The following is a 27,773-nucleotide window of genomic DNA, read 5'->3' as shown; positions in this document are numbered from 1 at the left end:
TTTCTCATTACTATGCATATCTTATGCATAATCAACTAGAGAGAAAAAATTTATCTCAGCAAAAACACCTAAAATTGAAATAAAGATTAGACATGTATCTTCGGCATATTAAGGCATATTTTACAACAGTAAAACGAAGAAATAATTGTGATATATTCTTTTAGACACTGCAGGACAAACTAGAAATACTACAATTCATCAAAACTGATAAGAAACCGGGATTGTATCCAGGATTTTTGTCCAGGGTGTGGTGGAGAAGTACCAAGGGAATTTCTTTTTTTGTGGGGGGGGGGGCTTTTTACCTCCATTTTCTAGTTCATTATATGAGTCAAGGAAAAATTTGCAGTAGGCGGAGTTCAGACTCAATACCGCCCCCCCCTCCCGAACACACACAGGATAAGTGCTTGTAAGAAATATCAAGAGTAAAACGAATATTCGAAATTTATACCTGGAACTTACTTATGACCCAAATTGATAGTTCGCACTGAAACTTGAATAAATGTGGCGTACAATACTAGCTACTAAACAGATGTAAAAAAATTCAAGATAGTTAAACAATTAAACAAAACTGAATATTTATAAAGGTTGGAATGCTTGGAATTTGATTCGCTTGCTCTCTCTCGCTTGACTCTCGCTCGCTCTCTCTCTATCTCTCTCTTCTTTCTCTCTGATAAAGACAACTTAAACTTCTATTTCCTTTTAATTGGATACCAGAGTACTGTATTGTGCAAACCTGTACTAGTCATAGCATATACAGGAAATATAACCATGAAAAGACAGAAAAATGAAAAGAAGATAAGAATGAAAATTAGTTATATTTTAAGAAAATTAAATTATAGATTTGGTGGCTGTTTTGATTTTATCTAATTGTTGCATCTGAATTGCAGGATGGAATGGACTGGGTGATTGCAACTGTCAAAAAATAGCAACAGCATCTACATTTACTACGAACTAATAATTTGTATGTTCTTTTGTGTTTATATTTGGCTCATGTTCAAGAAAATGTTAAAGATGAATCATGAGAAGTGTGTAAATCAACTTTATCCTAGAAGCAAGTTAAGTACAATTTAATATATCTAAAAAATCTCAACAAAATTTTAATTCGTAAATGAAGTTTATAGTACTTTTATTTCTTGATCTGGTAAGAAAGTCCATACATTGGTTATTTTCGAGGACTTTTCTAATCGATCTGATGAGACAGTGATAGATAGTACTATAACTATATTAGTTACTAATATAAAGACTTATTAAAAATAAAGACACATTAATAATAATGGTTAATTTATCATTAAATAATTTCTGAGACCACACTGGCTAATTATGACAAAACGCTAAATCGCGAAAAAAAAAGAAGAACGAGGACAATTAACTGCCAGTGAAAATTCTTTCACTGTGAAAATTTTTTCACTGGCTGTTAATTGTCCTCGTTCTTCTTTTCTTTGCGATTTTGTGTTTTGTTAATTTATCATTACAGTTTCACCTATTTAACTAAATTATTCTTATCTGTTATAGTATGAAAGCAGCTTGTTTCGCTAGACAGTGTTACACTATGTAATGATTTGTGCTAGTATGTTTAGGATAGTAGTTACTATTTAAAATTCAATATGACATGCATTTCAATAAAAACTATAATTCAATAATAATGAATTCAATGTATTAGGAATGATTGAAGTAACTAAAGTTGAATAATTTCATCAGCTAAATTTGAAAAAAAAATTAAGTACTATGGATATTGAAAAGTATGTATTCTATTCATACAAAAAAAAAAATCTTTTGATTGTTTTGAAATTAGGGTGTATTTTTTGGGAAATGTCACATTTACGTCAGTGTTGCCAGGTTGAACAATGAAAATGGGTAAACAAAACTAATTAGTTTATCTTGATCAGAATTTATCGTTATCCAGATAACGACATCAGTTAACTGATAAGACCATGGTGATCACGCACTTTTTTGCAACATTAGCACCTGATTTGTAATCAACAAGCTCAGATATCCTTTAAAATAAATTGTGATGGAAACTAAAATTCATATGTAAAACATCTAGGCTTCATGCTGTTTTTGTTTTAGAATGCCCATGTTGTATGTTTAGTCTAATATTTGTAATTTTGTAACTTTAAAACAGTGAATAACATTTATACGTTACAAGTAACAAATATCCGTATAACAGAAAAATTGTGCTGAATGTTGGTGGAGTAAAGGAATTTTTTTGGTCCTATGAGCTGCTGGGATATTTTATGCCCCTTCCCCTAAAAAAAGAATCTATTTTAACATAAAAATGACCAAATGTGTTGTGACTTTTATTAATGTTACTTTTTTTCTAATCTAATGTAGCACTAAACGTCAGATTTCTTCCTTTTCTTTTGTTATTTTGTTTTTTTGCTTTTTTCCTCCCAAATGTATAGAAAATTAATTGAGTAATCAATGCACCTCAGTTTATATCCATTGTGTTGCAGAGCAGCATGATTTGCACCTTTTATTCTCCCGTGATCTGTGGTCTGTAGTTCAGGAGTTATAAGATATCCAAAGTTGAAATTTTTCTGGGTATGGAATTGTGAAATAGGGCAGAAAATTCTATTAAAGTTTGTAAAAATTTCACTTCGTTTTCGAGAAAAAGAAAAATGAAAAAAATTCTTTTTTCCTCATTTTACGCATGGCGCGAAAACAAAACACTAAACGTTTTCAGAACAATTTTATGTCCTACTCTTGCAGAACATTAAATTATATCTCAGAGTGAGTCCTGGATAACAAAATGCCGTATGTTTTATAGATTTCTTTGAAATAATTTTGGAAAAGTCAATTTCAAATGCCAAATCCTAGTTTTTTTGGTTTTCTAGGTTTCTGAAGTCTTTGATTTGCTTCCTGTTGTATTTCAGTCAAATAATTCTACGAAAAGTACTCAACCCATATACAAAATTGCTTTGTTCACTTAGAAATAACGTCCGAATTTTTTCTCGTTTTTGATATCCTAGAGGCAACTGTTTTCCCAGAGAAGGTAGAATTTTTCCTCCGCCCGGATCTTGATATAGGACTGGAGCTGACGGTGTTTTTCCTAAATTAAAATTTCTCCAGGGACTTTTTCTGTTTTAAAGTTTTAAGTTTGCAAATTTCCTATATATTTTTGAAATAAGAAGCGCTAGCTTCGAAGCGAATTTTTTTAGAAATCAAATAACTTTGGATGCTGATAGAATATCAAACTATCTCTTCAAAACCTAAGCAAAATTTCTGCATTCTTCATAAATTTCGGGAAATAATACCGTAAATCCTGATTTCCAATAAGAGGTTTGAATTTCATTTATTTTCGAAAATTTTCGATTTTGATGTTTGTTATATTTTTGACGTTTAATGACATACAAGTAAACAAGAAGACATGCGCCCTTCTATATCTGATATGAGCCACGTACTAAAATATAAAATTTTACACTATGTGCCGTTTCATGGATGTTAATTGACCGGGGTAAATAGTACACAGTCTTGATACAGGTTGTACACACAAAACTTGTTTCAAATGTTTCAATTACACGTTGACCTTACAAATAAAAATTACAATAATCTTAAAGCATCGGCAAACTTTATAGGGGAGTATACATATTTATTACCTACGAGATATAGCATTTTGTGTTGCTCCGCAATTGTGACCCATGAGTCACAGAGATGGGTCACAGCCACATTTGAGTTTACACTTGAAATTTTAAGGTGCACGTTGACCTTACAAACAATAAGTCATAGTAATCGGGATGCATCTGCAAGCATGACACGGTAGCATACATATTTATTACTCGGGAGATATAGTTATGACACATGCTGTGACCCATGGATCACGGATGCAGCAACGCTCCGTGGGGCTTTGCACTGAAGATCTATTTATTCGTTGTTATTTCTGTTCGTTTAAGTTTAACATTTGATATAAGGTAGTTTGTGGCCATTTAAAGGTTTATTTCACTCTTTACTTTTTGTGGATTGTTTTTTTATCTCAATATAGTTTTATTTTTTACTTTTAGTAGATTCTGCTAGTATTAATAATAGTAATTTCAGCTTATAACTCCTATTTTTGTTAGTATATACCTAAAGTATTCCAAAAATGAGCAAGTACCCGTTGTGAAAGTAGTTCTGGCAGGGCTATTTGTAGAAGAAGTAGCTATCCGAGGAGTAACAGTCTTGAAAGGAATACTTGCTGTAGGAACAGTTGTATTGGGAGTGTCGTGGTTGAGATGGTGGTAGAAGTAGTAGGGGTGTTCATGGTAGAACAATTCTGATAGTACCGTCCTGGCTGAGTGGTTGGCGCGCTGGCGTGGGAATTCTGTGTCCAAGGGCCACGGGTTCAATCCCAGTTATGACCAGTTATTTAGTTTGGGACGGGGGTCAGTGGTGTGACTGTAATCTCAGCCAGAGTCGACCCAGCTCTAAATGGGTACCTGGAGAAATCTGGGGAAGGTAAGCAGGAAGGGTGTGTGAAAGCACAGGATGGTTGGCCCCCAACCCCCCATTGCACTTCCTGGCTGAAGAGCCATGAAACGGAGATCAGCACCGCCGGTTTGGACCTTAAGGGTCTAGTGCCGTCTTACTTACTAATTCTGATTGTAGCAGCCTTGGAAGGAGTAGGGCTGCCCTTCTTAGCTCTAGTCTAAATATTAGTTGTAGAAGCAGTTGTGGTTAGAGTAGTTAGTTTAAGATAACATTAATAGAAACTGCGGCGGTAGAAGTAGTTGTAGTTGTGGCGACTTGAGCCAGGGCATCATAGACATTAATGCTGCCGTCGGCAGATGCATTGAAGCATACAATAACCAAATCAACAAACACGATGTGTCCTTTTTTAAAACAGTAAACGTAACGTTTTTCTGGGATTTTTATCCATTGGGAATTCCGTTATTGTCGTGACTGTATATGTGTTTGTATGACTGTATGTAGTGTGTTATGGATTTCTTTTTTTGTGTGTTTTATCTGTCATTTTCCGCCTGTCTCTATTTAGGTTGCGTTCCGTTTGTCGTTTATATTTACAACAGGTCATAAATAAATTCCTTTGGTGTAGTGTTAGGGTTGGATGCTTCATGCCAACGCATAGAAATTTCATTTCTATGCGTAGGATACTTTCTGTAAACCTAAATTTCATTAAAATTCAAACTGTAGACTAATGTGATTTGTTTTCCATCTGTAATATTTGGCCATTGAGGACTACTACCCAACAAATCTTGGAATGCTCAAGTGTTGACATAGACTTTTCATGCCTGTATGTACCAATAAAACAGAAAGGCGGCGAGGGAATTGCACTCCATGACCCTCATTGGTGCGCTACACAGTCACATCAATTTGCAGAACTCCAGGAGGGGTGCAAAGTGTGTTTTTTAAAGCCTATTGGAGGGAGGGGGTGTTTGTTGTTTTGTCGATTTTCTCAATGGAGGTAACAAAAATAGGATTTTTCAATGGAAATACCAAATACGGGATTTATTAAAATTTAGGAGGGAAGTATGAGGGATGAAGTAACTGCCTCCCCCCTCTCCAATAGATGTGCCTGACATCTAATCATGCAGACTAAAAATCTTTATATGATTCTGATTTCGACATAACATAAAATGGTTCACAGATATTCCTCACATTAAGAGGATTTTATTTAGACGCTTTTAGGACGTGTTTATTTTAATTTTTCGTGTAAATTGGAGGATTTGAATTGGGACGACACATGTTTCTTGAAGGTTTTACCATTTTGGCAACATATCAATTTGTATTCTTTTTATAGGTCCAGCGATTCCATTTAGAGCCTGATCAGATTTCATGGGAAAACCCATTAAAGGATTACAATCCACCTGATTACACGTCGGAATCTCTCTTTAATAAACCATGGGCTGACAAAGACAGTGGGTAAGCTTTTCACTTCATAAGTAAGAGAATCTGCTACTCAAGACTTGTTCTAGTGTTAGGTTCTTAACCCTGGTTCTGACAAGAGGCAAATTTACCTCTAGACTGCTGGATTCAACTTCACCTCATGAAAGAAAAACGTCTTCTTCTTATAATCAAATATTTGCCTCGCTCTTTGGTTAGGACCCGAGTGAAATATTCGTTAACTCCTAGCTTAAAACCGTTAAAGACACCTATACTTTAGATTATAGCCCAGCGTTGGTGCTGATCGGGATGTACATCTAGTTGCACCTGGGAAACTAGGTAAACTACATGTTTGGGAAACTACATGTTTTTTGTGTAGTAGGTGTATCTTCCTTTTTGTTAGAAAGCAAAATAGACTATAATAATTAATAAATGTACTGTTGTTTGTAATCTTTGACACATTTTCGGTCGTTTACAAATTTTCTGACCGCTATGAGATTTTGTATTTTACGGTTTCGTTCTTTTGGTCTTGCAGTGGGCTTGAAACGTTTTTTGAGTAGTAGGATAAAGTGTCTCTTTCAAAGCATTTATAACTAAATATTAAAGTTTAAGTTATATTTAGTTGTTAAGCATCAAATATAAGGTATATTAAATATCAAGTTATAATTAATATTCAATATTAAAGAACAAGAGTATGACCTTCACTGAAAACGCAAGTGCTAGTTACCTACTTCAATGTAGGCTCCGACCAGTAAAATTATGACGAAAATAACTAAAAGTTTCTTTTTTATGAATTGGTAAAAATGAATGGTTGACATTTCTGTTCAGAAAAGTATTGAAAGCAATCAAGGATGTCGTAAAGAAAGATTTAAGGGAAATGGGAACTTCCTGGGTGTAAAGAGAGAGGCTTTGAATAGATTAGGATGGAGGAGGAGTGTGCGTAGCTGTGTTGGCCTCGGGCGGCTTGGTAAAGCGATGAGCTGTTAGTAGTAGTAGTGGTAGTAGTATTCGAAGCAATCGAAGATGTCATAAAGAAAGAATTAAGGGAAATGGGAACTTCCTCGGAGGGTGTAAAGAGGGAGGCTTTGAATAGATTAGGATGGAGAAGGAGCGTGTGTAGCTGTGCTGCCCTCAGGCGGCTTGGTGATGCAGTGAGCTATTAGTAGTAGTAGTAGTGATAGTACTGTTTTTTTTATCTGACTTTAGAAGCCTTTCTGTGTGAAAGGCTTTAGATTGAATGCATATAGTAACGTTGCTTGGTGTTCCTCGCTTGGAAAAATTTTCTGTTTATCAGTAGCGATAGATCAGCAAATGTTTCCCCCATTCGGCCCTGTATAACTTTTTATGTTTTGGTTGATAACTAATTGTTTCTTAATCTATAATTTTTTGTTCATTTCTTGTAGAGGCTTTCCAGCATAGTCTATGGCTTCGTGATATTTAATCTTATTTTGACGACTTTGTAAAATATTTTAAAGGTTGAGGCAGTTTTAGCATCTATTTCGTGCCTTTAATCAATTCCTAAATATATCAGCATGCGATGGCCGATTAGATTAACTGCTGACGGTCCTGAGTGAAACGAGTGGAGTGAGGCTACGTCAATCTATATTTGCGATGGCTGAAGACCCGGTGAGCAGGGTCAGGTGAAGGAAAGCTGGCGATGCTGGCTTGGGTTACTAGTTGATGACTAGTCTGTTGAGCTCACTAATCAACTTGCAAAGGATTGTCAGTTCATGTAGGACAGTTCGTTTGTGGACAGGCTTGCCTATAATGGATGACCAGAAGCCCAGGAGTTTTTGACTACCCAGTGACTGCTAGTCACTGGTGACAAAAATGCAGCTAATATTTATTATGATTTATCGAGGGTAGGAATTTTTTGTATATGTGCCTTACTCTTGCTAAGACTATTTTTCTGCTTATAAAGGAAGACTTGATAAAAAAAAAAAAAAAAAAAAAAAAAAAAAAACGCACAGGATAAGAAAACAATGCCGCAGTTTTATATGGATTTTTACCTCAAAAATGCCGGTACTAAAAAAAAAAATAATCATTAAAAACAAATTCCAATGTTTGACAGAAGTGAACTAAAAGTAAAAAATTATGGTTTTTGAAGATACCAAATCGTTTAAAACAGAACTTGCGTGGCGCTTTTTTTTCTTAATTCCGTCACTTATGGCTTTGCTCGGGTAGCATCCGTTGTTTCAAACCGCTAGTTCAAATCTAATAGCCTAAGCTGAAAGTCATATACCGCACTGCATAGAAAAAGAAGGAAAAGTAGCCTTTTCCACAAGCTATTATTTTAGCCGGCACTTTGATAAAAAGAATATAGTATATAATATAGTATATACTATATAGTATATATAGTATAGAATATAGAATAAAAGATAGAGATTAAAATATAATCGTCACGGAAAAATTAAGAGACTGATGGTATAATTTTTTGTCAAAAATTAAGCTGTCTGCGAAAGAGGTGCAATCAAAAATACGAGAAATGATACATAGCTTCACTATCAAATTCAATAGATCTGAGAGCCAAAGCAAGGTCATTGGTGTGCTAATAAATTACCTACCTGTCTATATAAATCTAGAAATGCGAGAATTACGGAAAAACTGCTTCAGGATCAAAAAAGCATTCATTTAATAATAATAATAAAAGAAATGAAAGAGTAAGTTGTCCAACGTTTTGAGTAGCATCTGACAACAGTGAAATCAATCATGTTTCAGGATCAGGAAATTTAATAACAAATATGTACAAAAACTTATTTCTTTTTGAAAGGGAATAAAAGTTTGTTTTAAACAGAAAGTTTAAAGCTGTCTCTACTTTATCTTTTCTCTTTTTTCTATGTTATATCTAGTGTGTCATTATAAATTTAGTCCAGAATGTCTAATCTCTGCAAGTTTTATCTGTGCTAGTGACGGGATCCAGCACTCTGCCTAAAAAAGATTAATATGTGAAGGAATACCCCACCCCAACAAAAAAAAACTGAAGGGAAACTCCATAAAGAAATATTTCTCCCCATTGAAGTTCATGACGCTTTTCCGAAGAAGTAAAAAAGATAATATTAGACAAGAAAGAAAAAAGAATAAAAATTAAGGAAAATACTCCCAAAAAGAAAAGGAAGATTTCAGCTCAAGTGAAGTTAATGTTGGCCTTCAAGAGGAAATAAGGCATTATCGAGCTAGTTGATATAAAAAAAAAGATGTAAAATCCTGCTCAAGAGAATGTTGGGATTTAACAGAAGTTCATCCACGAGAAAAATACAACAAATAATTTTTGTAAATTTTTCTGGTATGCTTGATTTAGTATTTAATGCAAAAACACCAGGTAAAAAAATTGTGAAATATTAAGACACGGATTGTCACAGATTTTTATTTATTTGTTTGCTTTTTAGAGAAAATTTTTGTTGAACCAGTATTCCTAGAATATTGTGAGAGTAAGATTGCTCTTCAAGTTTTGTTGAGCTAACCATTCTTTTTTCTACATATTTGTGTTAAAATGCAAAAGGCTTCATCGTTCCCTGCTTCTTCTAAAATATTCTATTCACTTTCAATTACATATTGCAATTTATGGAAACGACAAGTAAAATTCATGTTTTGAAAACTAATGACTTTCTTTTCTTTGCTTACAGTGACAAGTCTTTTGCACCACGGTGGAATGAGAAGGATGGAAATGTGGATCGCCGAAGCTTTATTGGGTATTATCAAGTTGTGAGCGGCCGCCCATTGTAAGTATAATATGAAAAAAACTTCGTTTTCTTAAAGAGTTAAAGAGGCTGCGTCCCAAAGTCGAACCTTAAAACGTACAGGAATTAGAAGAGGCAGTTGGGGGGCTGCCGCCCCCCAAACCCCCAGATTTTAAAGACTCTTTTGTACAGATTTTTTGTTTTTTTGCTAACCCCCCGCTCTTGGCTTGGGAAAGGCCCTCTTTTAATTAACAAAACATTGAAATGAATGAATAATGGAATAACTTCGAAAAATGTTAAACACAAGAGGACAGGAGAACCATTGCGCCGAAACTAGTAATTAGTAACAATGAAGTCCCCCCACAAAAACAACCTGTACAAAAGAGTCTTTAAAAGCTGGGGGTTTGGGGGGCGGCAGCCCCCCAACTGCCTCTTCTAATTCCTGTACGTTTTAAGGTTCGACTTTGGGACGCAGCCTCTTTAACTCTTTAAGAAAACGAAGTTTTTTTCATATTATTTCTGTACGTTTTTCTACAATCCATGGTGGATGTAATTTAATAATTCCTGTACTCCTCGTACAGGAATTAGGAGAGGAACTTGGGTGGCTGCCGCCCCCCCCCCCCCCCGCTTTTAAATCATTGTATAAAATAGAAAAAAAAAATAGATAGAATGACCGAAATGTTTCTTTTGCTCATAAGAAGCTAATATTCTGTTATCTCTCAAATGATAAGCTGTCCAGGTGTTATCAAAATTTTTTTTGATGTTGTGAAAAAAAACCGCCCGTAAGGGACTTGAACCCTTGACCCGAGGATTAAAAGTCTCACGCTCTACCAACTGAGCTAATAACTTGCATGTGTGTAAATATAACTTCTCAATAGCTTTTAAAAATTTCAAATTAACATGGGCTCTTATGGAGAGAAATCCGTTAATTAAATAGCTAATGGGTGGTTTCTGGAAAACAGGGAAGGAGTTATCGGATCAAGCTGAAATTTCGCGGATAAGCTCCTGGGCCGTAGGGGACCTTAACTTGTGAATTTCAGCCCGATCGGACAACGTTAAAAGGGGTGGGGGGGGGGGGGTTGGAGGGTCGAAACTTTCGGGGGGTTAAGATTTTCCTACGAAACTTTCATGGGCACTTACTCGGAGAATTCCGCATCGAATGAGTCTTCGTACACCCAGATCCGATGTCGGATGTGACCTGTAGGCGTCTAGAAAAAAAAAGTAAATGAATTTTAAGTGGCTATGCGTGGTTTCTGGAAAACAGGGAAGGAGTTATCGGATCAAGCTGAAATTTCGCGGATAAGCTCCTGGGCCCTAGGGGACCTTAACTTGTGAATTTCAGCCCGATCGGACAACGTTAAAGGGGGGCTTGGGTTGACAGGTCGAATTTTCGGCCAGATTTTCCCCATGAAGAAAAAGTTGGAGGGGGATGAAATTTTGCAGGTTTCTTAGTTGGAGCTCGGGCTACGAAATGCATCCCTCCCCATCCGTCTGCGACCACTGGAACCGAAGATCGCTTAACATTGTCGTGTGTCGCCTCTTTATAGAGGCACGAGTGTGCCTCCTTGATTGTCATTTTTACAATTTTATACACCATTAAACCCCGAGAAATAGAGAGTTACTCGTAGAAAATCTTGTAACTCAAAATCTTGCTGTTCTTTTCACTGGCTTAAAATCGCATAGAGGTGAACAATCTGGTGGAATTTAACTCTTTCTTCTTTTTACTGGCTATAAATTTCACACAGTAACCTATCATATTTTTAATGGGCGGAGTTATTTGTTTTATTTCCCTTTGTGGCATAGCCTACACTTAAGGAATGATATGATTGGTTTATGAAAAAAACTACACCCATAAAATAATTAACACGATAGTTGATAATTACTCATCAAAGAAAGATTTTTAGTCCCATAGCAGCTCAACGCTCACTCAACTTAACCTTAATTCAGTTCAACCCTTTGAACACGGTAAGTTGAATGGGTTTTGGATTGCATTGGGTTAAATTAAACGCACACCGTAAAACAAGGATATATAATCTATTGGCAGGAAATGAAGTAAAATAAATTTTTTATAGGAAAGAAATTACGTTGGCTGTTGCACTATTTTAGTTTTTTTCTTAGAAAAACACTTTGAAAAGCTTTACTCAATTACGTAAAATTACTTAAGATAACGGAAATAAAATAACTTTGTTTACGGATAACTTAAACTAAAAATTAATCAAAATAAAAAAAACAATATGCCACGAAGCTAATGTATTCAAATACCATCCAATCATTGAAGTTTTTTAATGAAATTTGGACTCTTTCAAAACAAATAATAAAACCACGACAACCCTTAAGCCTTTTCTGCTGATGAATCCGATTGCAAAATCAGAACTTGGATTATAAATTTACCGTTTTATTGATTACATCGGATTTGGAACTCAACAATCACGCTCGATAATCCAGGATCTCACTTATGGATTGAGACTTTGGATTTTGTCGCGTTGTGGCCTTAGCTTATAAATTTTGCTGTTCCAAAATTTGCGGTTTGGCCATCTAGTCTCATATCCCAGTTTCTAAACTCATTTCTTCAAATGATGATTCTAAATCAGTTCAAAGGTATAGGTATAGCATACGGTATATACTATAAGGTATAGTATACGGTATAGTTCACCGTAAAGATTTAGTTTGAGAGAGATAATTTTTATTAAAAAAAAACACAAAAAATACAAAAAAAGAAAAATTTGCCAAAAACCCTTATTGCTTGTGTGGCCATCCTCGAAACTACAAAACAAATATCTTATCAATGGATTCCCCTAAAAAGCAAGGAAAAATAGACAAAAAAAAATCATAAATCATAATAAATGTACAGTCTATGAATCAAGTAACAAGAGTCACTTAGGTATAGCATACGGTATAGTTTACCTTGAACATTTAGTAAATGTACAGTCTATGAATCAAGTTAAGTAACAAGAGTTCTTTATTAATTAGCTATGTGAATTTTTTGTGAACACGGCAATATGATGAATTTGTGAAAATAAACATTATACACTGATAAAAAGCCTTAATATATGTACTTGTATATATATTAAGTATATTGTACTCCTTTAAGGGGATATATTGGTTTATGCGTTATCAATCAAAGTAGTAATAAGCCAACATTCACTTATTTGACTTATAGTATCTTAGATGCAGCTTGATGATTAAAGTACTAGTATTTATTTTATTCAAAGACCTGAAGAAAAGGAACTGTTACTTCAAACTGAGTTTTTGAACAACAAGTAGTGCCGTAAAGATGTGTATTAGTATCTCTGTAAAGCTTACAATTTTAACCTCTGAAAGGTAGAAAATGAAAAAAAACTGGTAAACATATCACAACAAGCTAAAAAGTAAAAAATTGGCAGAAATTAATCAGCGATACAAGGATTTTAAGATAAAAACTTAAGGCCGTATTGAATCGCACTGTTCTCCGAACTTTCAACACATGTTTACCCCTTTGAATGGTTTTCGTAGTAGAGAGTGTCCCTCCTGTAAAATGGATGTGTATTAATAAAAATCACAATATTGTTTTGTTTGGCATATATGTCACCGTGAAAGACCGAAATCCAGTGGATGTCGACACTCACCGGTGAAAGTCCAAAATAAGGATATTTAACAAATATTTGGGACATATACCGAGTGACTCTGTGTTTGTTGGCATTCACCATGGACTAATGATGAATGTTGAGTATTTCTGAAATTTGTATTTCTGAGATTCCAACCTAATTTTTAACCCATTTCTGAGATTTATAATCTGACCTAACTTGTCACCAACAAACCTTACGTAAGACTGACAAAGCTGACTGGTCAACAAACACGTAGTTGCTCGGTGTATATTCAAAATATTTGTTAAATATTTTTATTTCGGACTTTCGCCAGTGAATGTCGAAATTCACCAGATTTCAGTCTTTCACGGTAACATATACACAAAATAGTAATAAAAGAGAAGTACAATTATTCATAATAAAATATAATATAGGCTAATAAATTATAAATCAAAGCTATATTATATAACATATAATTTATTCACTGAGAAGGGTATAATTGTTGGCGAGATCACAGATCGTTACAGTTCCGTTTATTTTGATGTTAATTTTAACCTGAGATACTGTTCCTCGTCCAATAGCCTGTTCCTTACATTGTGAAGGTGCATATCCTCACCAAACTCTAGTGCAGTGCATATCCCAACCAAATTCTTCACGTATCCCTGGGGGTCAATGTACTACACGTTTGAAAACACTGTCATAATGAAACCAACAGTAAACTTCATGCATTTGCTTTCAGTCCCCTTTAAGAACTTAAGTACGAAGAAAAAAGTAAAAAAAAAAATGTTATTGGCTCTAAATGGTGAAATTTTGAGGGGGATAAACTTTGGGCAAAAAAATATTATTAGATGCAGAACTCAACTCAGAGGTATCTTGAAAAACGGGGTCGGAAAGGGCTGGGACCCTAGCTAAACTGTCGTAGATTTTATTTGTCTCGCAAGATTCAAGAAGTTGCTTTATGTGATTCAGTAAAATCATAAACTAAATTTAAATTTTTGCATTGTGCGATATTTTTCATCACTTGCAGAAACTTCGAATAGATTATTGATTGCCTGGCAGTGTAAAAAATTCCACATTTGCGAAAGCTTTTTTAAAATTGTTTATTTCACCCAGCTCTAATGAAAATCAAAGACCAAATTAATAAGGAAAACAAATATATATCGCAAATATAAAAGCAAAACATTCTTATAGGTGCCATTAGTAATGTGATAAATGGGAATTCTACCAGAACGATGTTGAATTCTTGTATGCCATATTTCTTTTATGTGAATCTTTTGTTATTTCTCAAGAAATGTGAAGAATTCCTGTAGGGAGACTCTGCTTTTCTTCATCTTGTCTGTAATTCCACTTAAACAAGGACTTTAATTCCGAAAACTGAAATATCAGCCATGTCTTTATTGTCGGAGGAGGGGAGGGGGTAAAATCCAGCTGGGGTATATTAAATGTTTCTTTTTTTTAATAGAAATCCGATTGGAAGGACTGGTATACAAGGCCGTGGTGTCCTGGGAAAATGGGGTCCAAACCATGCTGCAGATCCTGTTGTTACAAGATGGGCATGCACAGATGGCGGTGATATTAAAATGGACGAAACTACAAGGAAAAGAATACTTCAGTTTGTCGCTATACAAAGAGGAGATACTGGTGAATGGGCTCTGCCTGGTGTAAGTTGTTTATGTTGACAAAATCTTGCTGTAAAAACGGACTTCGACTAAAGGCTCTTCAAATTGAGATTGAATTCAGTGGTATGAGGTCGAAATAAGAAACAAAAATTGAATGCGGGTTTGTCGCTACGCAAAGAGCGGATACTGGTGAATGGGTTCTACTTGGTGTAAGCTTTTTATGCTGCAAAATCGCGCTTTAAAAATGTAATTATGGTCAAGACTCCTCTGTAAGTCGAGGATGAAATAAGAAAGTGAAGTCGAAATCGGGATATCAGTCAAAGCTCGGAGTTGCGAGTTTTAAAATAGCTCATTTTTTCGTAATATGTTTATGAAAAACATAATCATGCTCATTTTAGATAAGTATAATTGTCAAGTAGATTCTAATTTGCGGTAGCCTTTTTTCCTTAATTCCTACTTCTTTGTCTTTAGAAAAGTCGTTTCAGTGTATTCTACGGTGTATGCTTTCTAGCATTTGTAGGTATCCTACAACCCACGATTTCTGAAACTCTACTTCTAACCCTCAACTCTCCCCCCTAAACCAAAAACATCCCCCTGAAAAGGTCTGTACACTTCCCAGTAACCATTACTATATGTAAACAGAGGTCAAAGTTTGTAAATTGCAGCCCCTCCCACGGGGACTGCGGGGGAGTAAGTCGTCCTTAAAGTAATAGTTATTAGGTTTTTCGACTATGGTGAATAAAATAGCTATCTCAGAATTTTCATCCGGTGACTTTTTGGAAAAAATGAGCGTGGGAGGGGGCCTAGGTGCCCTCCAATTTTTATGGTCACTTAAAAAGCACACTAGAACTTTTAATTTCCGTTATAATGAGCCCTCTCGCGTCGTTTTAGGACCACTCAGTCGATACGATCACCACTGGGAAAAAAAAAAACAAAAAAAAAACAAATAAACACGCATTCGTGATCTGTCTTCTGACAAAAAATGCGAAATTCCACATTTTTGTAGATAGGAGCTTGAAACTTCTACAATAAGGTTCTCTGGTACGTTGAATCTGATGGTGTGATTTTCGTTAAGATTGTATGACTTTTAGGGGGTGTTTCCCCCTATTTTCTAAAATGAGGCAAATTTCCTCAGGCTCGTAACTTTTGATGGGTGTAACTGATCTTGATGAAAGTTATATATTTAAAATCAGCATTAAAATGCGGATGTAATTATTGGTAACAAAATTCCATTTGTTAGAGTTTCGGTTTTTATTGAGCCGGGTCGCTCCTTACTACAGTTCGTTACCCCAAACTGTTTGATATATATATATATATATATATATATATATATATATATATATATATATATATATATATATATATATATATATATATATATATATATATATATATATTAAGTAAGCAATAATTGTGTATTTGCTTATGTATGTATTTTTTCTCGAAAAGGGCTCGATATTTTCGGGAAAATTGGTATCTTGGAATATTGTTGCATAAAAAAATGATCTATATATTTCAGAAGTTGGATAAAATTCTTTAAGACCCTTAATTTTGGTTTTTATATATTATAAAATATAGACGTCATGTACTATGTTAGTACATCGTATAAGCATTTCTTATGAAATCATATAAGTATTTTCTTATATGGTGTCATACATAGCATGAATAACATTGTTGAGTTTCCAACGCTTCAATTATTTATTTAATACATATAATGTCTGTTGGAAGGCCCAAAAACGAAAATTTGCAGGTGCAGTTACTATAAATGATGATTCTTTGAAACCAACACTTGAATAATGAAACGTGATAAGATGTGAAGATTGACAACCTGGACCATCAATTGCGACAACACCATTACGGGCAGCTAAAGCAAAGGCCATTGCTAGATTGTCTAAAGTAATCAAAATCCAAAAACGTGTCAAAAATGAAAATGAAGAGCAAAGATACGGGTGGTTAGAAGATATGCGAAAACCACAATTACAGCGTGTCAAAAATTAGATTAAGATCAAAGACACGCGCGGTTAAAAGAGAAGCGTCGGCGTGTCAAAAATAAAAATGAAGAGCAAAGACACATGCAGTTAGAAGACATGCGACACCGAGCATGTGAGCGAGTCAAAAATGAAAATGAAGAACAAATACACATGTGGTTAGAAGAACAGCAGCGTGAAAATAGAGAGCAAAGACACAATAAAACATAAAATCATAAATAAAGGAAGAAAACGAGGACAATAAACAGCCAGTGAAAAGGTTGAAAAATTATGCAAATATTTCGGTCAAGACTTCCACTTGACCGTCCTCAGTACAAATAATACTGATAAAAATTTTAAAAAAACTTAAAACAAAACACAAAACTAAAATAGGATGACCCTTTCTTAGCAACGGTGATAGGGTAACTGAATAAAAACACAAGTCTAAACAGCATTTCACAATTTCATCTTACGTAAAGCACTCTTAAAGGCTAATCGCTTTCCAGGTATATTATTGTCAGAGATTCCAGTTGATTGCACAATGTAATTTTGTGGATGCATGTGAAAACGATCAGAATTAATAATTTCATCATAAATGGGACTTTTCCAGTGTCTCCAATCTCTCTATTGAGAGCAACCTTTCATTGTATGTGCTTTTATCTCGACTGCCTCCCTGAAAACATATTTTCAACCTGGACAGCGAGAGTCAAAACATGTCAAAAATGAAAACGATAGCTATGATAATTGGGTTTGGGATTTCGACATGGATAAGGTGGGGAGGAGGGCTATCTTTTACAGAAAAGTAAGTGCATCAATTTTTGGGAGTAATATGATTTAATGATGCAATGCATGCAATGATGAACATTGTTACATTCTACTTAAACACTGTTTTTATCTTTGGAAAAGAAGGACTTTGGTGCATGACCTCGGTGGTCATTTGTCTGCCATTATTTCTTGGGTAAAAGTTTGTTGTTGCAATATTTATCCTAGCCTGCTGAAACGTATATTTCCAAGTATTCGATACTTTTACCTAATTTTTATCAGTTCAAATTCGAGTTCTTTTCGAGAGAAAACGAAACTCCGATCTTGTTTTCCTTTACTTTCTATTTTGTGTTGTATACGAAGCTAGATTTTAAGTTGTACATTTGTATTATATTCTTCTCATATTGCAAATAATATGTTTTACATTATTTCAAATATATTTTACTTCAAACACAAATTTTTTTATTTCTGTTGATAGAGGGATGAAAGATGAAAACTTCATGTTGGATGGGGATCTCTGTTCCATTCTCTATAGTAAATCCCCGATTTGTATCCATTCTCTTTAGTAAGACCGCATCCATTTGCGGGGATGTTTTCACCTATATCTACATTCAATCTGTTTTCTTTTGCACTTTATTTTATATAGCTAATTGTTGCTCTACGGAAGTTCGATCCTTTCCAGAATTTAAAAAAACTAGCCAAAGTATTACTACCTCTTAAAGCTACCTTTAAGCCATTATTTTGTAAAATTCTTTTAAGCTTTTCACTCGGAATTTCCAGGGAATTTACGTTAGAGCTTTCGGCCACTACTGAGGTCGAAACCCATTAATTCATTAATCCCATAATCCTTGAGACCCTATTCCGTCAAATTTATACAGTTAAATATATATTCCGGACTCTGGTAAGTTTATCAGTGAAATATGGTAGTTTCACCACCTTTAGCAATGGTGAAAAGAAGTTTCAGCAAATTGAAACTAGGTATGGCACATTTACGTACAACGATTTGTACGTAATTAATTTTATTTTTATTTTTACATAAAAACAATTCCTCAATCCGTTCAAATTCGAGTTCTTTTCGAGAGAAAACGAAACTCCGATCCTGTTTTCATTTGCTTTCTATTTTGTGTTGTATACGAAGCTAGATTTTAAGTTGTACATTTGTATTATATCCTTCTCATAATGCAAATAATATAATTAACGTATATGAAATTTACAGGGGATGGTTGATCCAGGAGAAGTTGTAAGTGAAACATTGAAGCGAGAATTTATGGAAGAAGCTTTGAATTCGTTGATGCTCGCTGAAAGTGATAAAGATGACCTCAAAAAGAAAATTGAACTCTTGTTTAAACATGGCGATGAGGTAAATCCGAATTTTAGATATGATTGTTTATTAGCTGTATCTAATTGGATTTCCTCTTCAAAAACCAATTAGCTACACTTTTCAAGTTTTGAAGAAAAACATGTTTTCTTTTGTTTTTGTTTTTTGTTTTTTTTTCAATGGGACTAATAGATGAATGTCAGGGCGTATCCAGATTTTCTTTCAGGGGGAGGGTATAAGTATTTTAAACTCATCAGAAAGTCGTTTATATACATTTGTGTCATTCTAGTATGGCTGTACACTTTGGAAAACTTTTTGTGGCTATGGAAAGCTGGTATATCTGTTTGATTTTTATAAAACCTATAAACTAGTATGTCCGAAAACTGGTATGTCTGTATACTTTAAAAAACTGGTCTCGGCTGTAGAATACCGTTAAAATTTCTTTTTACCCTCTGTAGGTGATATTTCATGTCTTAGAAACTATAGATGATAGAAAGAAATCTGTGTTATTGGACTCACATTACTAGGAAATGGAAGGTCCATCCTCAACTGCGAATCGTATTTTTGTGCGGATACTAGCTTTTAGCAGAGGGCAGTTAAAAATATGATTGATCTAGGAGAATTATGCGGTTTACGTCTGTATATAGAATCATAGAACCATAAATTGCATTTATGACAATGCCTCATATTTGCCTCTATGGCTTATCTCCTAGCTGTGACCAAATACGTTACTACCAAAATATTTTTTGGAAAGAGAAAGGGATTTTACCGAAAGATTTTGATGTTTGTACAAATCACTGAATCTACAGTAAAATCTAGTGCTTTGTGTCGAAATTTATGCACGTACTTTGTATATCTTTTTCACTGACCGACCAAATGCACAGAGAAGGGAGGATTCTTCATCTCAAAATGGATGTGGTGTACACCTCGGGAAAAATTTGAAAATATGGGCCTACCCCCCAAAATAATAACCCTACCCCCAAAGATCAGACCAGCATATATTTAGTGTTTTCACGCATTGTGTTTTAGAAGAAAAGTTCAAACATCGTTACTATCACTAGTGTTACAAATGGGAATGACAAAGTCAATACTAAAGCCATGAATGCCCATTGCCTCCATAAAACACCACGGAGCTATTAGTACATCCTCTAGTGTTGTATTTTGAGTTGGGGTTTATCTGTCTCTTTTTTTTTATAGAAGGATCTTCCTTGACTGATTCTTTGTTTTCTACATTCTTTTCTTCCATCCCGAGAACCCCTCATACCAGCTTGAGACCTTAATTAAGCAGGTGATAGTGACCCCTCAAAACAGAGGGGAGAATCGCCCCGTCAATGACAATCGGTACTAAATCCCCAGACCTAATCCCCGAAGCCGTGCTGGAATAAAATTCGGCGGTAGCAGACGTAATGGCATGCCGTCAATTGATTGGAGTTTTTTATCTCAAGAGATAATTCAAAAGCCTATAAGATAATTCCAAAATTACCAGTGACCAGTACCAGTGTCAAATCACTATGAAAGGGAGGTTGATGGTTGCTTAGGCCATTCAATTGATGAGACCAGTTTTATTGTTACTCGATCTGGGGTTACTGAGTGCATTTCCAAGCTACAAAAGAAAACTTCTCGTGGTGTTGATGACCTCTGTGCAAAGCATCTAAGATATGGGTTCCCTCTCCTGATTGAGCATCTGACCTTACTCTTTCAGATGATATTCTGTTGCTGTATAGTTCCTGATTTGTTCAGTACTGAAGTAATAACCCCGGTATTAAAAAGAGGAAAGCCCTCGGACGAATGTTCTTCTTTCAGGCCAATTATGGTGTCACCGGTTTTGTGCAAAGTTTTTGAGTTACTAATTATTGATGAGATATCTGACGAACACTGATAACTAATTTGGCTCAAGAAAGGAGAAGAGCAGGACCGTGCTCACCATTTGATTGCTAATTTACTTCTAAATGCTCAAGAAAATAGTGAGGTATTATATTTTGCTGGTTTAGACGTATCTAGAGCTTTTGATACTAAATTTCTGAGGATGCAGAACAGGATAAAAATGATGATGTTGGAATTTAAGGTCCCCTTTTAAAAAATATTAAGAGGACAAGTGTTTTTCTTTTTTTTTTCTTTTTTTTTAGTTCCAAAGCATTGTAAATACAAAAGTTAATCTTTGGTGTAAAAGCTAAAGGTGGATTAAAATGAATATGTTATTAAAATTGAATGGAAATCAAATATAAAAAAATGTGTTGACGTAGAGAATAACACTAGACCTTAAATAATCAATAGTTCATCTACGTAATAAGGGGGTTGATGCATCCCAACACATCACTCTTTACGCTACAGTGACTTATTGTTTTTCATTGCTTCACAATTGAATCCTCTTACCTAGGAGTAAGGTAATAAAAGTTTTGAGTAAAGTGCGACTTAGCTCGTTAGCCGATGTTATATATAGTGCGGGCCGGCCGGTTGAATGCTATTAACCTTAGAATTTCGGTGAAGAGTTTACACATATTTGTTCAACCAAAAGAAGAAAACGTTTATAAAGAAGGTATTCGATGAATATCAGGGGTAATCGAAACTCGTTTTAATTAGAAATTGTTAAATTGTAGTGAAGAGAACAGAAACAAGTATTCTAAAGTCTATAGTAGACGAGTAAATTCAAAAACGTTTTGAGGGAAATCCAAAATTTTTGCATGTGCCTTTGAATAGTGGATTTTGCCTTATATTTGCCTCTCAGTAATGAAAAAAAGAAATTCGGTGCTAGAAATGTTTCACGGTGTGCCGGTGCACCGAAGCCTTTGCGGCGGTGGCAAGCTGAAATATTTTCTGTGTGGCTATGGAGACTACTCAGCACCTGTACTAGCGATAAAACTGCTTTCCCTCAACTAGGATTGCTCCTCATGTAATTTTTGAGGTTAGAGGTTTAGCCCCCTGGAAAATATCCCCGCGACTTGTGGGTCTCAAATCACTTTAAAAAAAGGACTGCAATTCTCAATTTCTGATCGACTGATCATCCTCCAAAGTTTTTAAGGCCATGAGGCGGAAGTTGGGTTGAGGAAGGGGCAGTCCCACCCCTACATGGAATATTTTTAATGTCTTAACGAATTTCACTGTCTTAGGTGAATTCCCTGTTGTTTCATGATTTCAAACATTTGCATATAAGGGCTTTAAACCTCTACAAAGAGATTCTCTGATTGTTTGTACTAAGGGAGGGAGTGAGATGCCTCAAAGGGTGCGTTTTTATGCTATAACATCCCAACTCTCATTGAGCCTTCAGATAAATACAAAATTTCTAAGGGAGAGACGTGGGGAGGAAAGATGTTGAAATTGATATATAATCCTCGGGGCGATATCCAGGACTTGGGAGGGGGCTACAAAAGCCCCTCATTCATGATCGCAGAAAATTTTTAGAGAGGGTGCTCATTACGCTAGAAATTGAGAGTTAGTCCTTTTTTATAAGACAAAAGTGGTTGGAGACCAACCAGCGGCGGAGGGTAGGTATTTCCCAAGGAGGTATTCCGAAGAGGGAGGTTATTTTCCGTGGGGGTAAACGCCGGCTCCCGTAATTTTTCTTGTTGCATGTTTGGCACTTCAAGAGTATTGATCCAATGTATTGGACCCAGGTTATTGGTTTCTGTTGTTCGAAGCATTGCATTCTCACGTCTATGTCAGCTTATTAATGAATGTATAGTAAATTTCTGACGAAAAAATCTTACTGATTTATTGTGAAAATCTCATGCTATCAAAATTCTTTCGGAAAATAGTACAAAGCAAAAAAAAACGCTTCTATACATTAGGTGTTTTTTCCACATATAAAAGTTTTCCATATACAGAATCTATATATATATATATCCATATACATATACAGAACTGTATATCTCAGAATCAAAAGTTGTTTACTGATTTTGTCTTGATGTTATCATGTCTTGTTTAACATTTATATGGAGACACAACCTTTTTCGTGGAGATTACCGAATATCTAGAGAAACATCTAGATGGACACTGTCTAGCGAACATAGTTCTTAAGATCTGTTTCCAAATATTTTATTCTAATCTTATCCACACCCCTCTTAGATTTGCTCTGGATATTTAGATGACAAAGAAATCCAAGTATTCCGCGCATCCCAAGTGTAGGTGACTGAAACGTCCAGGCAACATCTTGGAGAACACTGGATATGTACAGACCAATCCATCATAGTGATCAAAACGTCCTAGATGTAAATAACCTAAAAATATCCAAAAAGTATTTTTTAACTTTCTTGTTTCAAACGTTTCGCCCTAATCTTGTTAAATTTTCCTGTAGGTTTACCGCGGATATGTAGATGACCCAAGAAATACTGACAATTCCTGGATGGAAACAGTTGCTGTAAATTTTCATGACGACAATGGTGACTTGACCCTTCTTGAACTGAAAGCAGGTGATGATGCAATAAATGTACGATGGGTGGATATTAATCGTGATTTGAAACTATATGCAAGTCACTCAAGCATTATTGAAAAAGTTGTGAAACTCCGTGACGCGTCTTGGTGAATGATTTGTGTGAATTTTAAGCCTTGCACATCATGTATGCTTTGTTTGATTGTTTTTTTAAGCCTTTGTCATTGTTTTTTTCTCTTTTTTGTCTGTTGAAAGTAGAGGCACTAATTGGGGGGGGGGGGGGGGTAAGGGTGTAATTTCCTCCTTAGACTTTATTGTCTTCCTCCTGAATTTGGAAAAAAACTTATTTGGCCTATTCTTTGGAAAAAATTAAACAATATACTCCCCCCCGACTACTCGATTTCGAAGAATAACTTTTTTGAATCTTTATTTTTGAAAATAAACAACAATTTTTACCCCTCCTCTCACCCCTAAATTTTATGAATTGATGCCTCTAGTGGACAGTAGCTTCTAGTTGAAGATTTGTTGTAATAGTAATGTTTGAAAGGTTTAAGTTGAAGCCATAATAAATAGTTTTGGATTTGTTTAGTGCTGCCCTTAAATCTTAAATTTAACGTCTAGAGGATTTAAGCGTGACATCTTTAGGACTTCTAGCGTCCATAAGGCAAGCAATTTTCATGAGCAAGAGCAATGTAGTTTTACAGTTTTTCAACATTGAAACTGGTTGCTCTAAAAGATTTACTGTATAGGTGAATTTGGCATCGAATAGTTGTGTTTTCTCTTTTCTTTTGAATGATATACTTTTTCGTATTCGTTTCGCTATTTGTAAACGCCAGCCAGCATTGCCAGCTTCCTAAAAACATTTTCGTCTATGCATAGCTGAAGTGCATGAGCAATGCTTACCTTTTGTTGTTTCTTGTAACATTCACAGCTAAAAAAAAGAATGAAGACACTTATAAGACGTAAGAGATTGACAGGTGTTCATACGAGCATTTAGGAAATAATTGTTCATGAGCCATATCTTTTGTACTGAGTCAGTCTGTGGCCTGGAGTTGCTTATTTTGCACTGAGACTGAAAAATCCCTCCTGGTTGAGTGAGGGGTGATGGGGTATTTTTTACCTCGCATATTTTTAAATTCCTTCTAAGATTCCGGTTTTTAAAAAAATTCAAGTCCAGCAATTCCAAATAATCAAATTCTAGTTAATTTAACCCGAACCATTAAGAATTATTAGCATAAGTATATGTATTTGATTTGGAAAATGGGGATAAGAATCGCAAAAGGGATTCGATCTTCATTAGAATTGAACCATCACATTCTGCAGGCCCAAGAACCCTTCGATAAAAATTACAAGCCGCTAACTGCGAAAATGGAAAGTTTAATTTTTTTGGTCTCACGGTGTCTTTATTTGCTTACTTTTTTTTTCGTAATAGGTATAATCGTAACAAGCTCAAATTCGAGCATTTGTTGTTTCATACCTATTAATATATGTTTGACTGGGCCTATAGAAAGGCAAGCACTAGAAACTAGGCCTAGAAAACGATGAAATAATCTACAGAAATAATGAACGAGCAACTAGCCCAAGGATCGACGTGTTTCTATATTAATTAAAAAACAATTTTGCGGAAAAGAATTCTCTTGAACAAAAGGTTACCCTCTTGGTTACGGTCCTTGGAGGCTATACATTAATTTTTACCTCCCCTCGTCTTTCCCTTAGAACTAATTATGCATTTATCTGAAGCTTCAATGAGAGCTCGGCAGTTTTGGAAATGAAATGCACCCTTTTTATTTATATCGCTCCCTCCCTAATTACAAAACGATCAGAGAACCCCATTATAGAAGTTTGGTTACCTTTTTAAGTTTTTTAATCTACTCATTGCTTACTGGGTATATTTGCTATTGAGAAACATAAGAAACATTTTTCGCGGTTTTTTCTGCAGGTAGAGGGAAAATTATTTAGGGGAATTTTCTGTCGGTAGAAAAGTCTTAGGAAAAAATTTCTTTCAACGGGGACCAAATTGTCTAACAAAATTTTTCCATGGTAAAATGTACGTATTGTTCACACGAGTGCTGCAAGGTAACATCTCCCTTCTTATTGCACAAAAAAGTTTCTAGTGTTTATTTTAATCCTTTATCTGAAGTGATTTGCTTCATAATGCAGGGATATAGTAAGATACCAAAAGTAACGTTTAGTAAGATACCAAAAAGAGAACGTTTCAATGGCCTAATTTTCTAAGCCTCTGAGCCTTCAGATGAAAACTTAATAGTAAAAACTAGACTTGTCAAATTCTTCTTAGTTTTAACATATACATTCAGTTTACGCCTTTATTGTTAGTGCTGAGGCGGGAAGAAGGGGGGTACCAGTGTTGAAGTAAAATAAACACCAGAAACATTTCTTCTCGATAATGAGGGAGTCGTCACCTTACAACATCCTATTGGACGCTAACCCCATTTTTTAAAGGGAAAATCTTGCCAGAAAATTGGATCCCTGCTAAAAAGATCCCCTGGACAATTCCGCCGTAACATTCTCTCCATATGTAAAATTGTGCATGCAAATAGGAAGGAAGACAAATAAATGGAATTTTTTAGAAGAATTGAAGATAATTGGTCCAAAAAAGCTTCTCCACTTGAAAAATTTCCCCAGAAGCCCCCCCCCCCCGTATATAAAAATCCCCCGCAAAAATGTCGAAGGATTTTCCTACCAACCCAGCTGTGATGTAAATGGTGACAGATCTTCTTGATGGTGAAGGTTGCTCCATAGAAAAAATACTCCATTGATGTTTTTTTTTTTTTGATAACCAATAATGACACTGAACCTCATATCGGTTGGGCCCTGCTACAGGATGCAATTTTGTAGGTGAAACAATCTAGTTATAACCAATACAGAATTTGGTCTTAAAAGATGAGCACGATGGCAAGACAACTAACCTAAATAATTACGTTATTGCAAACCAAAGACTCACAGGATCAGTACAAGATACTAGGGTATATATGAGTGATGTTATTGATGTTAAAAGTAAAGATCAAGAAATAGTAGTATCTTGGGTTAATATATAGCATAAACTCGTATGGGTAAGTAGCTTCCAGGAAGCCATGACGTTGGTAGACTCTAAAATGAGAATGCGAGAGAAACTTTCTAGGAATGGTTGAATACTAAACTTGAGAGTTTAAAGTTTAACAATATAGAAGATGGATGGAATATTTTAGGAAAACAATTTGAACAGCAGCTGATGGTGTCTTAGGAAGTTAGAAATTAGAAATAGAATTAGAAATTAGAAGAAAGTTAGAAATGCAGCTAGAAATATTTGTGAAAATGCCTTATGTGTAATAAAGAGGAGGGACTTGTACAGGAATTATCATAGTGATAGACTGTATGAAAATAAGAGGAATGTAAAGAAAACGGAAAAATAATTAAAATGTAAACTAAGGATGTGTGAAGTGGAGGCGATGGATAAAACTGCCGAGGATCTGGAAGATACGGCCGGGCAGCATAATAGTAAAATATTTTACTTGCATGCCAATAAATTGATAGGGAGTAGATGATCTGGACTTGTCCTGGTTAAAGATAGGAACGGGGCCACAATTAGTGATAGGGAAAGAGCTAAATAAAGGTGGGCAAATCATTTTGAGAATGTGTTAATCCGGGATAGAGTTACAAGAAAAGATTTAGAGCAAAATGAAAAAGTTTGTGACACCTTCGATGTGAAGGAAGATTCATTTCGTCAGGAAGAATTAGTTACAGTGCAAAAAGAATTTAAGGATAATAGTGTCAAATGTGCTGATAGTGTGGTAAATGAGTTTCTTAAATACGATAGCTATGAGGTTAGAAATAAGTAACTGAAGATTATAAATATCATTTTTGAAAAAGGAGAAGTAGCGATTTTCAGTAAACCCTAAGTAAACACCTGTATAAAAAAAAAGTGATAAAGGGTGAGAGTGGTAATTATAGAAGCATTAGCTTCCTTTCTGTAGGTAGCAAATTACTTAGTATGATGGTATTTTTTAGACTTAGAAATGCTGTAGACAAAGTTTTAAGAGAAGAACAGTGTGGTTTTAGGAAGGGTAGCGGATGTTCCAACCAAACTTTTACACTTAGGTTAATAATCGAGAAGTGCCCGAGTCATCGAACACCTTTAGTCCTCAGTTTTATTGATTTTATGAGTTTTATGCAGTTTTTATTGGGATGAATGTGACACTTTCTGTGAACGAAAGATAACAGATAGCCGAAGATTGTCCTTTTCTGCCAACCGTCTAGGGTTAAACAAAAGCAGGTCAACCGCGACTGTGGGGAAGTAATTGTAAATAAAGACTTAAGGGAAATGGGAATTTCCTGTGAGGGCATAAAGAGGGAGGTTGTGAATAGATTGGGATGGAGGAGGAGCGTGCGTCGATGTCATAGCCTCGGGAAGCTTGGAGCTTGGCTGTGTTGTTAGTAGTATATTGTTATTAAACGCAATGCTGCACAAAGTGTGATTTACTTAGTAGTACGGTCTTTGTGCATTTTTTCTTCTGTTATGGATTTTTATTAAAAATATTTATGCGTATGATTATTATATTCATTGGTGAAAACATATTTTCGTTTAAATTTTTGGGTAAATACTGGATCTCTCTATCATTTCAGGATGAGACTCCATTTAATATCCCAAAGAAAATTTTTTTAATGCCAATTATTAACTTTCCCTTTATTT

The 27,773-nt window shown here is 35.1% G+C and overlaps 1 protein-coding gene across 1 annotated transcript; it reads left to right on the top strand.

Moving 5' to 3' along the window:
• The first annotated feature begins 923 nt into the window (after positions 1 to 923).
• LOC136027558 (ADP-ribose pyrophosphatase, mitochondrial-like) lies at positions 924 to 23,674 on the top strand. The gene is made up of 6 exons (XM_065704926.1): positions 924 to 1,056; positions 5,732 to 5,853; positions 9,438 to 9,533; positions 14,517 to 14,715; positions 18,619 to 18,762; positions 23,012 to 23,674. Exons 1-6 carry the CDS (start codon positions 964 to 966, stop codon positions 23,237 to 23,239), a joined length of 882 nt encoding a protein of 293 aa, XP_065560998.1. The 5' UTR covers positions 924 to 963; the 3' UTR covers positions 23,240 to 23,674.
• The last annotated feature ends 4,099 nt before the right edge of the window (positions 23,675 to 27,773 follow it).

Source organism: Artemia franciscana, chromosome 5, assembly GCF_032884065.1.
Source record: "Artemia franciscana chromosome 5, ASM3288406v1, whole genome shotgun sequence".
NCBI classification, from domain to species: domain Eukaryota; kingdom Metazoa; phylum Arthropoda; class Branchiopoda; order Anostraca; family Artemiidae; genus Artemia; species Artemia franciscana.
This window is presented reverse-complemented; position numbering and strand designations above follow the sequence as displayed.

Bases quoted from the DNA above. Each gene is read 5' to 3' on its own strand.
- LOC136027558 (XM_065704926.1), top strand. From the start codon at position 964: ATGTTCTTTTGTGTTTATATTTGGCTCATGTTCAAGAAAATGTTAAAG. The intron at 5,854-9,437 runs GTAAGCTTTTCA...CTTTGCTTACAG, and splicing joins TGGGCTGACAAAGACAGTGG to TGACAAGTCTTTTGCACCAC. The intron at 18,763-23,011 runs GTAAATCCGAAT...ATTTTCCTGTAG, and splicing joins TGTTTAAACATGGCGATGAG to GTTTACCGCGGATATGTAGA.